General features: G+C 50.4%; 1 protein-coding gene across 12 annotated transcripts in view; it reads right to left on the minus strand.

Annotated features, from left to right (window-relative positions):
* Positions 1 to 16,533, minus strand: part of Nav2 (neuron navigator 2) — a 625,897-nt gene that overhangs the window by 47,648 nt on the left and 561,716 nt on the right. For 8 of the 12 annotated variants that reach the window (XM_050122142.1, XM_050122136.1, XM_050122135.1 and 5 more), the window contains 7 exons: positions 15,659 to 15,950; positions 13,751 to 14,453; positions 10,481 to 10,939; positions 9,610 to 9,675; positions 8,258 to 8,302; positions 5,039 to 5,199; positions 3,031 to 3,219 (listed from right to left, as the gene is read on the minus strand). In XM_050122142.1, the coding sequence (XP_049978099.1) occupies positions 3,031 to 3,219; positions 5,039 to 5,199; positions 8,258 to 8,302; positions 9,610 to 9,675; positions 10,481 to 10,939; positions 13,751 to 14,453; positions 15,659 to 15,950 (1,915 nt within the window). The remainder of the gene's footprint in view (positions 1 to 3,030; positions 3,220 to 5,038; positions 5,200 to 8,257; positions 8,303 to 9,609; positions 9,676 to 10,480; positions 10,940 to 13,750; positions 14,454 to 15,658; positions 15,951 to 16,533) is intronic. The other 4 variants (XM_050122139.1, XM_050122138.1, XM_050122140.1 and 1 more) reach the window with 4 other exon arrangements.

Below are 16,533 nucleotides of genomic sequence, written 5' to 3' on the forward strand. Positions count from 1 at the left end.
CTCCCGGAACTCAAATGACGAGACTTGCTACAACAGAAGTTCAAGGACAGGATCTGTTGACTGGAAGTCTGGACACGATTCTGTTTGCCTAGGACTTGTCTTGCTAAGTTCCGGTTTTTACTTTTTTTTTTAAAATATTTATTTATTTATTATGTATACAATATTCTGTCTGTGTGTATGCCTGCAGGCCAGAAGAGAGCACCAGACCTCATTACAGATGGTTGTGAGCCACCATGTGGTTGCTGGGAATTGAACTCAGGACCTTTGGAAGAGCAGGCAACGCTTTTAACCTCTGAGCCACCTCTCCAGCCCCCGGTTTTTACCTTTAAAAATCCCTTTGGTGGGCTGGCCAGATGGTTTAAGTTGGTACGGGTGTTTAATACCAAACCTGACAAACTGAGGTCCCTACCCAGGACCCGTGGAGGAAGGAGGGAACCAACTCCTGAAAGTTGTTCCAGAACCTCCACATGCATAGCAGGGCACGCACAGCAGAATCATGTAAAAGTTTGAGTAATTTTAAGTTTAAAAAAAATCCAATACAGGGTTTCTCTGAGTAGCCCTGGCTGACCTGGACCTCACTCTGGAGACCAGGCTGACCTCAGACTCACAGAGATCCTCCTGCCTTTGCCTCCCAAGAGCTGGGATTAAAGGCATGCACCATCACCACCTGGCTTAAAAGTTAAAAATTGAAAAACAGCTTTTGGTATGTTTTGTAATGTATTTCTAATCCCTTTGTGTAATGTCCCCATAGGCCCCAAAGCCAGGACTTGTGAACCACCCTATGTGGGTGCTGGGGCTCCTATCCCTTTGCAACTGCAGTATCTGCTCCTAACCGCTGACCATCTCTCCGGCTCTAATATCCATTTCAAAGATACCTTGAGCGTCCCTTAAGCACCTCAAAGGTGACTTTGAGATTACATCCTATCTATAGTAAGAATTTACCCAAAGTACTTCAAAAGGTTGCACCTGGGCCACATTGCACTGGATCCACGTGGCTATGACTCCCATTGCCTTAAACGTGGAACATGCTCACAGACACCTGTCTAATTTAATCCCGCTTCACAGCACAGAATAAACAGTTCCAGGAAGGTCTTACCTGGCCAGACATAAGATCTGACCTCCCCTACAACACTGGTAACTTATCAATTTAAAATGAAAACAAACAAAAGTCCTATTCTATTTTTGTCATATGCAAGGAATAAACCCACCTGGACGGTGAAGTTCCCAGAGATGAAGGGGCCACCTTCGTGGTGTAACACAACCCTCCCCACCAAAGTCCTAACTTTGCAGCTCAGTTCCGTATTACCACAAATCACATGACTACAAAAGTTGTGGTGATGCTTGTGGGTAGGCTAGGCCTAGTTGTCATCTGATATCCCAGATGGTCTGTATCGGGCTGTCTGATTGCAGATGGGCTGCCTAACCTAAAGAGCTAGCCGAGGAAGAGTCCGCAAGGGCCCGTGGTCTTTGTGGGACCATGTATACTTGTCAGGACAAGTTTTGGTACTATTTTGTGATTCTATCAGGCATACACATGGCAGATCATGAGGGCAGCAAGGGATACACTCCGCATGGGAGTTGTCCTCAGGGACTGAGGTGAGACACACTATAGCTATTCTTGACCAATCATGGAAAACAGCCTAAGACAGACAGACTTCCTCCTCCATTGCCTTAGGGCCAGTATGAGCCCTAACTGTGTTCTGATAGCCACCACAGCACCAATTTCCCCCAGCCTTTAAATCTAACAAAAGCCCCTAGTAACCCAGGCTCCCCACCTCCCTAATCCTCCAGCCCGGCAGTTTCCATATAAGGATTATAATCTTGCCCTGCTCAGGGTTACTGGGGACATAAATCTGGGGAGAGCCCTAAGTCACCAAGATCAGCCAACAAGCAACAATTCTGTCGCTACAGTCCTTTAAGCCTTTCTTAGAAAGAAAGCTGAGAAGCAGAAGGCTGCATCTTGTATTCCCTTCCTTATGATCTGAAGTTTCCTGTTGGGGTACACTGAGCCCATACCCTGGTTTTTTACAGGGACGGGGAGCTGAGGGGACCATCTCTGGGTCACCCCTACATTCGCCCTGGCTGTGGTTAGCAGAAAGGTTCCAATAGAGGTGGAGCCCCACTGGCATCCACTTGTCCTGAACCCTCATCCTTGGCTTGGCGCCCTCAGTAAAGCACTATGGATGTCAGGCCCACAGGCTACAACACACAGTAACAGACCTGTGCTAACATTTACAGTCGGTAGCTTTGCATTCTTACAGCGCCGTGAGCTGAATGCTATTATTACTTTCATTTTTATAGCGGAAAAAGGAACAAAGAGGTACAGTATCTTCCCTAAACTCTCGAATCCAGGGAGGAGTAGGGTTGTGGTTGGCCGGTCCAACTCCCCTCTTTTTATCACTGCTTCTTTAGCCTGCCTCCAGCCTCCCCAAAACCCAGTTTGGGGAAGGGGCTCCTCGAACACAATGTCTTGGGTGAAGGGGCAGAGGGTGAGAGAGATGAAGTGAGCTACGAAGATACAGAAAAAAATCACCCCTAGAATGTTCCTTCCATAATTCTGATGAAAACAAACGAGCTATGAACGCCCATGATTGGACCGGCCCAAGAAGGAAAAGGGTAAAAACTGAGAATCTGGATCTTGAGATGAGCTAGGAAATGCTGGATGTGAACGGGGCTGCCCGCCCCCAAAGCTGCAGGGCAGGGGGAGATGAACTCAGTGAAGCTCTCTGCCAACAGAATGAGCCAGCGGCGGGGCTTCAAGATGGAGATGTGTGCCAAGAAGACATGGCCCAAGGCCAGGAGAGAGAGGAGCCTCAGGCAGAACTCAGTCAATGCTGAGGGTGGGCAGTATTAGAGGCCTCCACCCTCAGCCTCCTGAAAGGTTACCTAAGGGTCAGTCAGATCTTCCTCATGAGAGTCCCTCATCCCCACCCCAGAGGTAGTATTGACCAGAGGAGGGAGCACCGGAGGGAGCACCGTCAAGCGTGCCAGGCCAAGTGACCTAACTGGTGGAGTTCCTTCACCCCTTACCTTCCTCAAACCCATCCCGGAAGGAGCCCGATCGACTCATTGTTCTGCTCTTCTCATCCAGAGACATGGAGCTGTTCCGGAAGCGGCTGTCAGTGTAGGGGTCATACTGGCCATCTGCATTGGACAGGCTGTGGGTCCTCAGCATCGCTGGGTTGGATAAGCTCATCTGGGTGACAGTGGTGGGACTTGCTGGAACCAGAGGAGCAGAATGAGATGCTGGATAGCCATACCTCTGTCTGAATCCCAACCCGGGTACCAGGCAGCGGCTGCTTATTGCCGGCAGTGTGTGTGCCTGCCAACTTCACTCCCTTGTCTATTTCTAAAAGGTAGTCTCATCAGCATTTGAGTTACAGGCTTAGAGCTAAAAATACGGGAGGGAAGGTGGGTCAGTTCCAAAGCAAGGCTCAGGGCCTCACGTTCCAACTTGGCACGTTCAGGCAGGCCAGTGTCACCTTCCAGGCATGAGCTAATTACTCCCCGGGTTCATCTGAAACAATCCTCTGCAAAGCCAAAAGCCCAAAATAGTCCAAATAGGCTTTTGATCAGATAGGAAGCCTTCGCACATGACAAGAAGCGCTTGCTGCGAAGAGTTACGGCTGGGAAAGAGCACTACACGCACAGGGCTCGCGGCCCCCGATGGGATCATCTCGCAGTATGCAAAGAGTGTCAGCACAGAGGGGCACCCTTCTCCCAGCTAAGCTGAGCTTTCTCACCCAAAGTCCTTCCCATGTCGGGCATGCTCCCTGTATTCAAAGGGACGCACTTAATAGAGTAGAGTTACTCGCTCGTGATGACAGGACACACACATCATTACACTACATAGAAAGTCTGGAATATTCAGAAAAGCCTGCTCTTCTAAATGCTGAAACCAAAACAGGTCTTTTCTCCATTGGCCAGTCCTCAGGTACTGCCCGTATTCTATCACCGTCAAGTTACCTCTGCCAACACCCGCACCCAGCTCTCCTTCCTGGAACTATACAGTCCCGAGATCAACGCTCTTCCATCGTTTGCCGATTTACTACAAAACACTAGATTGTTCTCCCATAGCTTGTCTGTCAGATCTGCACCCACGTGTCTGCCTCTAATAGAGGATTCCTCAGCATTCCAGCAGGGACTATCACCACCACCACCACCACCACCCCCAGTGTGTCAGCCAGCACGATGTCGGCAGGAGCCACTTCCAAGAACACTAGTTCATCACAACTTATTTTCAGCTCGATAAAGCAAAGAGGACTAGGCTGGAAAACGGACTCTTCCACAGGTCTGAGAAGCAAATCGTACCCTGAGTAGTGGGTGTGTCTAAGCTGTAGATTTTACCACAGGAGGCTATTATCTACAGAGCCCAGGCTCCGCACAGTGCAACTGAGTCACAAAAACCTCTTATGCCAGTCAGTGGTGTACACTTTAATCCCAGCACTTGGGAGGCAGAGGGAGGTGGGTCTCTGTGAGTTCAAGGCCAGCTTGGAGGGAGTTCGAGGGCTACACAGAGAAACCCTGCCTTGCAAAACAAACAAACAAAAAAGAACAAACAAAATCTCCCTCCCAATCCCAGCCCTCGGGAGGCAGAGGCAGGCAGATCTCTGTGAGTTCGAGACCAGCTTGGTCTACAGAGCTAGTTCCAGGACAGGCTCCAAAGCCACAGAGAAACCCTGTCTCGAAAAACAAAAACAAAACAACAAAAAAAAAAATTCTCCCTCCCATCCTATATATGCCATGCCCAGAACCCAACAACAATCAAAGAAACCTCTCACACATTCAAATCTCATATGCTTTAAGTAATTGTTGGCCTCATTTGTGGCCACCCTAAGTCACATGTGGCTCAGGGGACGGACGGGACTGAAAATACTCAGAACATTGCAATTCTCTGTTTCTTTGACTGCATTGCCACCGAGGGCTGATCAGCTATGGAGAAGGATGTGGCCACATGCCTGTTTCAAAACACAAGATAACCTCTGCCCCGCTCCCTTGCAGAGTAGACCAACACAACCCAAGGCAAGCAGCTACTCACCAAGCTGGGAGAAGTTGAATCTTGTTCCGGAGGGAGAAGTGACACTAGAGCCAGAGGAAAAGGGGGAGTTGGCAGCAGTGTCCTGCAGGCCCCCAGCAGAGTGGGACCGTAACCATTCTTTGGCGTCTTCCTGTGTGCGAAGCTGGGAGGTGGGTGTATACCTGGAGACGGAAACCAGGCTGGAATGAAGAGCGCTTATGAAAATGCATTCCCCACAGCTGATGAGGACTATGTAAGAAGGAAAACTATATTTAAGATGGGGGAAAAAAAATCACTACACACTACACACCCTGAAACTTATGAAGTTTCTCAAAACTTTTTTTTTTTTTTTAAAGCTACTTGGCTTCATCTGGGGAAAATTCTAATTCCTTTCAGCTTGAGGGGAACACCTAAAGGCAAGAAAGACTGGGAATGCTCCGAAAGAGCCATCCCTGGGTGTGACTGGAACATGCTGGTTCATGACAGGGTCGCCTCGAAGCCCCCTCCTTGACAGGAAGAGCCTGCAAGAGGAGTTGTCTGAGCTTTGAGGATGTTTTAATGAGCTAACTGCTGGCACCTGCTTGCTGCAGAGCGGGTGAATGGCCATGAACCACAGAGGTTAGTGGGTGGCATTTGGAGACTTGGGGTGCTAGTGTTTACAGTAGCCGCTGCAGTTTTTCCAAGGCAGGGTCTTGGAGCACCCAGGCTGTCCTTGAACTTGCTAGGTAGCTAAAGATGACCTTCAACTTCTGCTCCCCCTGCCTCTATCTCCCAAGGACTGGTATTTCAGGCACGTCTAATCACGCACACTTTGTAAACTACTGGGGTGGGGGGGGGCTGAACTCAGGCTTCCTGCACACTACACAGCCCTCTAACACCTGAAGCACATTCCTGGTCCCTTACCTGCTACCATGTACCACTAACAGATTTCCTGAAGACAACCCCATACTGGTGTGTTAAATGCTGGGGAGCCTTAAGAAGTCTTGCGGACCACCCCCTTGTGTATTCCAAATGGGACTGCAATATTTACTGAGCATCTCTGACCAGTGAGCTCCCTTTGTAGGCATCGTCGCCCTGAGCCTCCAGACTCACACAGGGATAGAACACTGAGTCCTGTTATGTGCTCTGCGAAGCTGGGGACCAGAGCTAAAATTCTAACCCCCGCTTGTGGGATTCCAAAATCTCATGTGAGCATCTGAAGCGTCTGCAGTGTCCACACTGTCAGGGTACCCTCAGATTAGGTATTGCAGAGCGGGTGCCGACCAGCTCACTAGAGGGACTTTCAGGAATCTGCTACCCAATATGTGTGTGTGTGTGTGCCAGCCAGCCAGAAAACCAGTGTGAACAGGAACTCAGTTCTCAGTGCTGTTGATGGATGCACGCCCTTGTAAGGCACATTGATTATGCCACATAATCGATAGCTGTCACATCACTCCATTCTAAATGTTTAAATAATCAGTTTTCAAAATCCAGGGGTAGCTGCGCCGTGGTGGTGCAATGTCTTTAATCTCAGCACTTGGGAAGCAGAGGCACATGGATAGGAGTGAGTTTGAGGCCTGGTCTACAAAGCAAGTTCCAGGACAGCCAGGACTGTCACACAGAGAAACCCTGTCACAAAACAACAACAACAACCATTCAGGGCTACATAACATTAATAGAACTACTACAGGCATGATCACAGCATTTCAAAGGGTAACTACTTAGAAGTTAGCTCCTTCTTTGGGCAACAGTGGGTTGTGACACATCTCAGTTAGTGGCCTGCTTGCTTCGGGCGCAGGAAGCTCTGGGTTCAGTCTGCAGCACAGCAGAAACCCAGACACGCTGGTACACGCCTACAATTCCAGCACTTGAAGAAGTGGAAGCAGGAGGATCATAGGTTCAATGGTCAGCTACAGGGGGCTGGAGAGATGGCTCAGAGGTTAAGAGCACTGACTGCTCTTCCAGAGGTCCTGAGTTCAATTCCCAGCAACCACATGGTGGCTTACAGCCATCTATAATGAGACCTGGCGCCCCCTCCCAGCTTGCAGGCACACGTGGAAGGAATGCTGTACACATAATATAATAAATAAATATTTAAAAAAAAAAAAGGTCAGCTACATACAACTTCAGGGTCAGTCTGGGCTACACGAGACCCAGTCTCAGAACAACGGGTGATGGGGGCATCGATCATTTGCACATCCAGCTGACACCCAGGAAGAAAGGCCAGGCTGCAGAACTCTGCCACGAGGCATCAACGCAGGCCTTCTTGTGGTGACGCCCACCCTCATGTTAAAAATGTTCGAAGAGCGCTGGGTCTTAAAAACCGTCGGTTATTAAGTGCAGACACACAAGACACCAACAAAACATTTCATTCCTTTTCACGTGAGAGGACTGAAGGCTGAGTGCAAGGTGAAGCTACAAATACCGAGGCTCTTAGAAAGCAGAGCTGATGGAAAATCCACAGGGAGCGTGAGCAAAGGAAAGTACCTGGGGCTGGTGACGGGATGGACATGATTCGAGCAATGGCGACTTAGAGCATTCTGTTTTACCAAGAGAAGAACCAACAAGCAGTCCAGGTCCAACTTACTACCAATAGAAAGACATTCTTTTCTGGTGGTCTTTTGTTTGTTTGTTTGTTTGTTTTTAATTTTCCACCAAAAAACGATCATATCCATGTCTTGGTATTGATAACTGACCCAATCACTGCTTAGGACATTAAGACAACTGTCCAGTGTTTTACAGCCACAAAGGCATTATCTTTTTAGATTATTATTTGGTGGTGCTGGGGACTGAACCCACAACCTTACGCATGGCAGGCAAATGCTCTACCATGGAGCTGCATCTCTAGTGCAGAAAGAGTTAAGAGTTTAAGATGGGGGCAGCTAACAAAGCAGCATGCTCTAAGTCGTGTCCTCCTTTGGCAGTGGCTGTGTGTACAGACATCACGAAGTGCTCAGCATCTCTCCTCGGCCCCCCTGGAGCAGTCACTGCTCCCAGCTCAAGGTGGCGGCGGCTGGCTGTGAGATGGCTCTGTCACACGAAGCTTCACAAACACAGACAGACAGACCCTGCTCAAGCAAGTAAGCCACAGATGGGGAGATGAGAATGAGAGGGGCCTGCCATCCAAACTCCAGCTGCAATGGCCAAAGCAGGGACCCCAGCCCAGCCCAGCCCAGCCCAGCCCCACCAGCCATGAGAGAACGACACAGCCAAGCTCCACAGCCACAACATATGTCATGGGTGCAAGGAGGGGACAGATACCTGAGTCCTTTCTTAGGCAAAGTGTTCCTATCAAGGTGCGGGTCACTGTAGGAGAGTTAAAAAAAAAAAATCAAGAACTTCAGAGAAGCACAGGAGGAAGGGGAAGAAGAAAAGGAAGAAGGCTGGGGAGGGGCCTGAGGACCCCCAAGGGGCAGACTCCCACCACCAGCCATGCATGCAGTGCCCCAACACAGTATATAAAAGAAACCTGGTCCTGCCTGCACCCACACCGCTGTGTACTTTACCCCACATCACAAGGTGGCCTGAGTCATGAACCCCAATTTTTCCTCCTTTTCCACAGGTTCAAAGCCAAGGCAGGGGCCGCGCTGCCCTGGGTCCCACCTGTGTACCTCCTCAGCTCCTCTCCTGCAACCCCATCGCCTCTGGCAAAGGTTCCAGAGGGACAGAGACTCATTGGTGAGTTTCAAGAGGCAGCAGTCTGCATATTTGGAATTCATGTATGATGAAGTCAATTCCAGGTCCCTCTCAATGTCTCCTTGTTCCTGTGCAGCCAGGGCGTAGCCAGGAGCTGAGCCCTGGGCAGGAGCCCGGGCATGCTGGAACTTGCTGGCTCATAGAGCCAAGGCATTTGAATTTCTAAAGTGCAGGGGTTTAAAGGCTTGGTTTGTAAACCTGACAGAAACAAAGTTTGTGCTGTGGATGGGGTGAAGGGGGTTTCCATTAATTTCTCCCCACCCCCACCCCCCAAGCATGAAACAACATCTGCTTGTTATGTTTGGCCAAGCCACCGCTCCTCCAGAAACTTGGGGTCAACACCCATCTTGGAGGCCCACCCACGGCTGGGGGCGGACCCAGGCTTCTCTGCTGTAAAGCCCCAGCCCTCCAGGCACTCTGTACCATTATCTCTGCTGAACACAGACACACACACAACACGATACTCAGAACAACAGGACGACGAGCCAGACAGCAGCAAAAGCCTTCAAGGGAAAAGAGCCAGCTGGGCCAGGAGGGGTGGGGTGCAAGGTAAAGACAGAGGTGAGGGCCAGGCTACACAGTGGGTGGCAGACAGTACCCAGAGGGATAGGGAGGAAAAAAAAGCAAGAAGCTGGAAGGCAGGAACATGCCACGGACACCACAGGGAATGCCAGCGAGAGCTCCTCCAGTCCCGGATGAGTGTCAGGGTTTGGGGTGGCCACCCACTTGCCACCTTTCCCTGGGCTTTGGCAGACAGTGGAGCAGACCCTCAGTGGCATGCTCGGCCATCACAGAGTACACCGGAGCCACAGACACAAGCAGGAGCCTCAGGTCAGCAGCCTTGCACACAACAACTGGCTCGACAACAAACACAGGCAGAAGAACCCAGAGGCGCCGCAGGCCTGTGAGGTCATTACCTGTCCTGTTTCCTGGGCAGAGTACTTCTGCAGAACTTAGGGCTAGCAGCAGGGGAAGAGAGAGGGCTAGAATTCCAGGCAATCAGAAAACAAGAGAAGGAACGTTAGGTGGGAGGGGAGGAGAGGCACTGTTAAACACAATGGTCAGAACACTTTTCTCACTCCCAAGACCGACCCCAACATGGCTCCTCAGGTCTGATCCAGAAACCAGACAGACACACTCCAAGACTGTAGCAGAACCAAGGCTCTAAGGATTCTTGCAGAGGCTCTGTCTCTTCTCACTGTGGCCAGCAGCAACTCAGGAGAAGGTTGGCATGCCAGCCAACCTCCCCAGATGCTCCCAGGTCACCTACTCTGCTTGCTCAGGCACACGACAAGAAGTAAGTTCAAGTTGACAACCCCTCAGCAATCACTGTAAGTTGACAAACCCATTCCAAAGCTGAATGTCATTTCAGACAGTAGTATAGACCTGTCCCCATCTAGTAGGCTCTGAGCACCAAGAACATCCGAAAGCAAAACTGAGATAGCAGGAAGCAGTCAAGATCAACTCTACTCTTAAACTGGCTTCCACCAGCAAGGAACAGGGATTAGAAAGAACAAAATCAAGCTGGGCGTGGCAGCACACACTTTTGTCCCAGCACTCTGGAGGCAGAGGCAGGCAGGTCTCTGAGTTCAAGACCAGCCTGGTCTAAAGAGAGAATTTCAAGACAGAAAAACCAGAAGCAAAAAAAAAGAAAGAAAAAAGATTTAAAAGGAAAAGAAAGAAAGAGAAAAGAAAAGAAGAACAAAACTTCCCAACCAAAGGCCTTTGGACTCCTAACCTTTGGTCTGTATCTGGGGGAGGACATCCTCCTGAGGGTATAGCACCAACCTTTCCGACAGTGTGGTCTTCACACTGCTGGTGCGGACAAAAGGCAGCAGGGAATCTTCCTTAGCGGAGGTGATTGGACCAGGGGAAGAGTTGTGACTCAATCCCCCACCGCTGCCGAGGGATATGTCAATGGACTCGCAGCTGGTGTGCAGGCTGCTGACAGACTGGAAGCCCAGGCCATCCTTGCTCACTGCCGACGAGCTGGTACCCCAGGTGAGGCTGTTGGAAGGGCCCGAGTGGGCCGAGCTGGGGCTGGAGGCTAGAGGAGACTGGTTGAGGTCCACGTTCTTACTGTAGAGAGGACTGCTGCTCCCACTGCTCAGGACGCCACTGCCTGAGGGGGACTCTAGGTTACCTTGCTGGGTCATAGTGGCGTGAGGGTTGGAGATGACCACTGCGCTTTTCATGGTTTCGGCTGTGGCGATGGGCACTTGCTTGGTAGGCTTCCCACCAAAGAGTCTGCGGAGAGACAGAGGGTTGTGTGGGACAAATACCTGGGACCAAGGTGTACTGGGGAAACCTGGGGCAGCAGAGGTCATGAGACCCTTAGAAAGGGCAGTGGTTTCTCCTGCAGTCACAGAGCTCTTCCTAGAGAAAGGCTGGCAGGTAAGTGAGGCTGGATGCTGAGGCTTTCCAGGGTCCTCTCTCTAGCTCTAGGCTGCAGCCACGACACATCTCTATCTAAGCCGGGGCAATGGGAAGGCTTTCCACAGGCCTAGCCACACCCCTCCTCCCTCACTTTGCTTCCCTTTGCTTTCTCTAAATAGAATAGCTAGACAGTTGCTCCAACCCAGGAATCTCCTAGAAAGAAAAGAGTTTCTTCTTTCTGTGACACAAGGTATGAAGCCTTAAGGGCTTGTGTTTTTTTTCCCCTCTCAGCATAACACAAAGAATCCAGACCAGGGGTTCTATACCTGGAAGGAGCGCAGGGGAAGTATCAGCAACAGAACGCCAAAGAACTTGTGTGAGCCAACACCATACACAAAAACATGCTAGGTCCACAAGAAATCGGACCAGACATACCAGGCACAAATCATGTCTCCAACAGATACACAGAAACGCCATGCCATGCCACCTTCTGCTCATTTCCTCAAATCTGTCATCAGTACAGAGACGCCACAGATGCCTTCTCCTCCATGGGCAGAGAGCTCTCTGGTGAAACCAGCTCCAAGTCACAGGGTGGACCACATTCTAAAATGCAAGGGCCTTATCCCACCGTCACAAAGTCGTGAAGGGGTAAGTAGCCCTGAAGACTGCCAAGAACACCAGTGTTGTGACAGGCAGACTGCTTTGGCCCTGCAGCCTGGAGTGATCACCTGGAAACAGTCCCTCCAATCCCAGGTCTCTACGGCAGGAGCAGATGTATAACCCAGAATCAGGGAACGTGTTATCCTACTCTGGAATCTGGGCATCAGGATGCTTATAGACCCTTAGGCATGGGACCTCCCTACTAATGGGTGACAGAGTTGATGGTCGTGTTTCATTGTTGGAAAGCAAAGATGAGAACCACCTTTGCCTGGCTTCCCACCCCATATACAAATTCACTTGGCCAGCTGTACGGTTGCTTGAGAGAGTTATCCACCCCACCCCACTGTGACCTTCTCCTTGTCACACAAATAAATGCACAGTTAGACCACTGGGGCAATGTAGGGAAAGCGCAATTGCCCAAGCATGGGTGTGCATGAAGAGCCCATGTGCTTTTTAGAGACTCCTGTATGCTAGCTAGAGGGTCTAGTAAAATGCCATTGTAGCCACAGAGAGGAAATCTCTAAGACCATGTTTTATTCTTCTACTCAACGCAAATGGCAGAGAGATTTTTCATTTATGTGCTGGTGTTGTTAAAACTGCAAAGAATAGCCCTCGGGACGTTACCCCCAGAAAAAATGAATGATCACTGGAATCCTAATCATCAAGTCTAGACAGGGCACAGCACACGGATTCCTTCCGCCTTCGTGCAGAATGCTTCTGCTGGAGTCTTCAGACATCCTGCTTGTCTTCAAATATGGATGCTGGGCCTGACTTCTATATTCATTCCCCTCAACTTTCCATCCTGGGGCTTGTCACGGCCCAGAAGGCAACGTGAGCACTACACCACCATTCAGAGTGGGCCAGTGACTGAGCATGGTGGGCATGCCTTGAACCTCAGAACTTAGGAGGCAGAGGCAGGTGGATCTCTGAGTTTGAAGCCAGCCTGGTCTACAGAGTGAATTCAAGGACACTCAAGACTAGGTAGATAGGCCCTGTCTCAAAAAAGAAAAGGGCCCAGTGAGTCTTTATAAGGAGTTCTTAAAGGACCGCTTGCCACAGTAAGGATGTCTGTCAAGTGCAAAGACGTGGGGAAGATGTCTTTCAAAGGTGCTAGGAAGTCAATTTCTGTGTTAGAAATGATTCTGCTTCTAGAGGTTTCTAGAGAAGGCAGAGTGAGGCTAAAGACAGGGTTCACTGGATAAACCCCTTACACCCAGGCAGGAGGACCAGAGTTCTGATGCCCAAAATTCATATAATGGAGGGACAGGTGCATGGTATTCCCTGCAATCAACCCCCAGACTAGCCCAGCTATGAGTTCAGCAAGAAACTCTGCCTCGGCAATTAAAGTCAACAGCAATCAAAGACCAACTTCAACTTCAGGCCTCCACGTGTGTACGCACGCACACGTGCACGTGCCCTCGTGTATATAAACATATACTTATACACTCATGTTAGAGTTGATGCTGCTGGTGCTACATCTATTCCCTGTCCCATTACACTTACATATGTAACAATATTTTAAAAGGCTAACGTTTCAAATATTGTCCATGCTTTATAAAAGAACAGGATGGTATTGAGATAAGAGAACAACATGGCTCCATCCCGTGAACTAAACTCTGGATCTGAAAGTGTGCCAGGAACTCGCCCTTACTGCCACTAACTTTCCCTGGGCTCCCTCCACAGCCAAGCACAGCCCATAAAGATAAACTTTAGTAGGAACTCTGAGGAGGATACCGTCAGCTCCAACGAACCGAAGAGGACACCGAGGCAGGGCTGGGAAATGCACCCTGAAGGGCTGAACTCAGGAGCACACACGATTCTACAACTTTCTGTCTCCCATCCAGGCATGGGAAAACTAACACACAGACGGCAGACCTGCAGGTGGGAGCTGGCCTTGAATGCAGCCTTACCGAGAACGGAAGCGCCGCAGATTGCTTTACATCAAAGTCGGAGTTTGTTAGCCCAGGGAGCCAGGCTGTGTATTGTGGCCCTCCTGGGCTCCACTCTTTTCTACTTGCTTACCTGCGGAGTGTGGGAGAGGCCACATCTGAATACTTGGTCCCTGGCTGGAGAGTGGCCTGCGTTGAGCTGCATACGGGCTGGGAAGCCGGGTTCACTTTTACGGAGTTACAGGAAGCCACGCTCTCATTGTCTGAAGAGATGCCTTTCTCCTTGTCTGTCTGGTTGATGAGTCCTGGCAGCGAACTGCCCAGGGATGTTTTGGAGGGCTCCCTCAGCTTGGGCACTGGCAGGCCTGCCGACTTGCTGCTCATGTTAGAGTCGATGCTGCTGGTGCTACATCTATTCCCTGCCCCATTCCGGCTGTTGGACTTGCTGGGCCTGGGCAGGCTCCGGTACTGTAAGTTCGTTCGAGAGCTGAGAGACAGATACCCATCGTCCTGGTTTGGGGCTCCGTCCATGCTCGTCTTCCTGCCCGTGGACCGACCGACAAGGGCGGATGACTTGGGGATTTTACCTAGTGTGGCAGACCTGCTAGTGATGGTGGCCCCACTGGCTGTGATCATGGCCAGCCCGGCGGCAGAACCACTCTGTTTCTTGAACCCAAAGCTGTTGGCATTGGCAGTGGGCGTCCTAGAGGTGCTGGTGAGGGTTTTTTTGGATTCATCCCCACTGCTACGGCCGGCATCCGATGGGGAGCGCTTGACCTGGGAGGCTTTGGGCGAAAGCCTTCCCTTCTCAGACACCTTGGCGTCGTCTGTTTTTCCTAAGAGAGAAACCAGTGAGGTCAGACCAAGATGGCGACTCTGTGGGCTAGTGTGCTTAGGGTGCAGGCCCTTCTAAAGATCTCTCTGCTCCCAAAAGGAGAGCAGCACCCTGGGGAAGTCAGGAGAGAGAGCATGGCACAATGGTGATCTCATCTGCTGCTGTCACTGAGGGCTTTTTAGGAAGTGTCACTGATTTCACTCAGAACAGAGCCAAACCTGGAAGCTATCGGTACATCCACAGGCACAAGAGACTCCATCATACATTGTCCTCTTGCCTCATGTCCATGACATTGACCCTGACATTTCCAGAGGACAGCCTTGAGGAATCGGTTCTAGTGTGTTAACCGGCTGATGAGCCGTGGAGCCAAATACCGAGCCAGATGATACGCAGGGGGAAACAACCCACATGGGACCTTGGTTGGACTCACAGGCACACTCCTCCTCCGAGAGAACGAGGGACGTAAACCTTCAAGGAAGCTGTTGTGGGACTAGGAGAGCTGGCTCAGTCTGTACAGTGCTTGCCTTATAGGCATGAGGTTCTGAGGTAGAGCCCCAGAACCAACCTTAAAAAGGGCAGTTGTGACGGAATATACTTATAATTCTAGTGCTGGGAAGGTGGAGACTGGAGGATGCCTAGGGCTTGCTCACCAGCTAGCCTAGCCTATTTGGTGATCTCTGGGCCAGTGAGGGATTGTGGCTCACAGTAGTAATAATAATAATAATAATAATAACAACAACAACAACAATAAAAGGTGGAGCTGGGCATAGTAGTACACACCTTTAATCCCAGCACTTGGGAGGGAGAAGCAAGAGGATCTTTGTGAGTTTGAGGCTAGCCTCATATATGGAGTGAGTAACAGGACAGCCATAGCTAGACAGTGGATCAAAAGCAAACAAAAATGATAGATAGATAGATAGATAGATAGATAGATAGATAGATAGATAGATAGAATAAGAGAAAAGATTAAAAAAAAAACCCAGATGATGGTATTGAGGAACATACCTGGGGTTATCCTGATGTCCTTGTGCATATTCACATATACTGGCACTCACACATTCTCTGTGTACATGCTCTCCACACACACATGCTCACAACCATTCACACACACCAGTAAGGATGGCTGTGAACAAGCAGCAACCTGAAGAAGTCACTTGTAATGAAATACCCCCAGCAAAGCCACAATGATCTCGGCCGCTCACTCACCAGTCCCTGGGGTCTTCAGGGAGCCAGCCGGAGCTGATGGCTTTGTCCTTGGCATGGTGATGCCCACTTCCGCTGTCATGCCTCGCCGCCATGAGCCTGTCTGAGAGATGACGGGGTTCTTCTTGCCAGACACACTTTTGTCTGACTCATCTGACATGTCTGAAGGGTTCCGCCTCCACTTGGAGCCCGGCTCCATCTTTACTCCGCTGTCTGAGCCTCCATCTGACTTCTTGATGTCGTCACCAGACCACAGGGAATTCCTCTCCACCTGGGAGTGCTTCTCAGCATCAGTCTGTGGACAGACACTGAATTAGAGCTCACCCATGCAGGCAGCGCCAGTCCAGGGACTATAGAAGGACTATCTGCTTATTCTGTGGGACAGTGGCAGCATCTTCTACTTTCTTTCCTTTTTTTTTTTTCAAGGAACAACGAGTAGGGCAGGAAGAGGCTAAAGGGGCTGGGGGCAGAGCAGGCCAAGGGCCCCAAGAGGAGACAGGCAGAGCAGAGGGGAGGTGATAGAAAAGGGGTCCCCCAACCCTGCCACATGCGGATAGTCCCCTCCAACCCTGACTCTGAAACTCCACCAGCACCAGCATGCCCCCTTTCCTGCCATGCTCTGTATCTTCCTGCCATTCCTCCAGCAGGGAGATTTTTGCATCTAGTTCGGCAGACAATCTAACACCCGAGAGGGAGGGAGCAAGCCTGTGAACTCCACCAATCTGATCCGGGAAGCACTCGACTGGCAATAGCAATGGTGCCTACTCCAGCCCAGCTTTGTTTCTGAGCTTTCGCTCCCCACAATGAGGCAGTCCTCCGACAAGTGAGATAATTAGGCAACTTTCTTTGGAAGAGCCTGACCTGCTGGCCATGAAGCC

This window comes from Alexandromys fortis, unplaced genomic scaffold (genome assembly GCF_014885135.2).
Source record: "Alexandromys fortis isolate MF-2015 unplaced genomic scaffold, M_Fortis_MF-2015_v1.1 scaffold_170, whole genome shotgun sequence".
Lineage (NCBI taxonomy): Eukaryota > Metazoa > Chordata > Mammalia > Rodentia > Cricetidae > Alexandromys > Alexandromys fortis.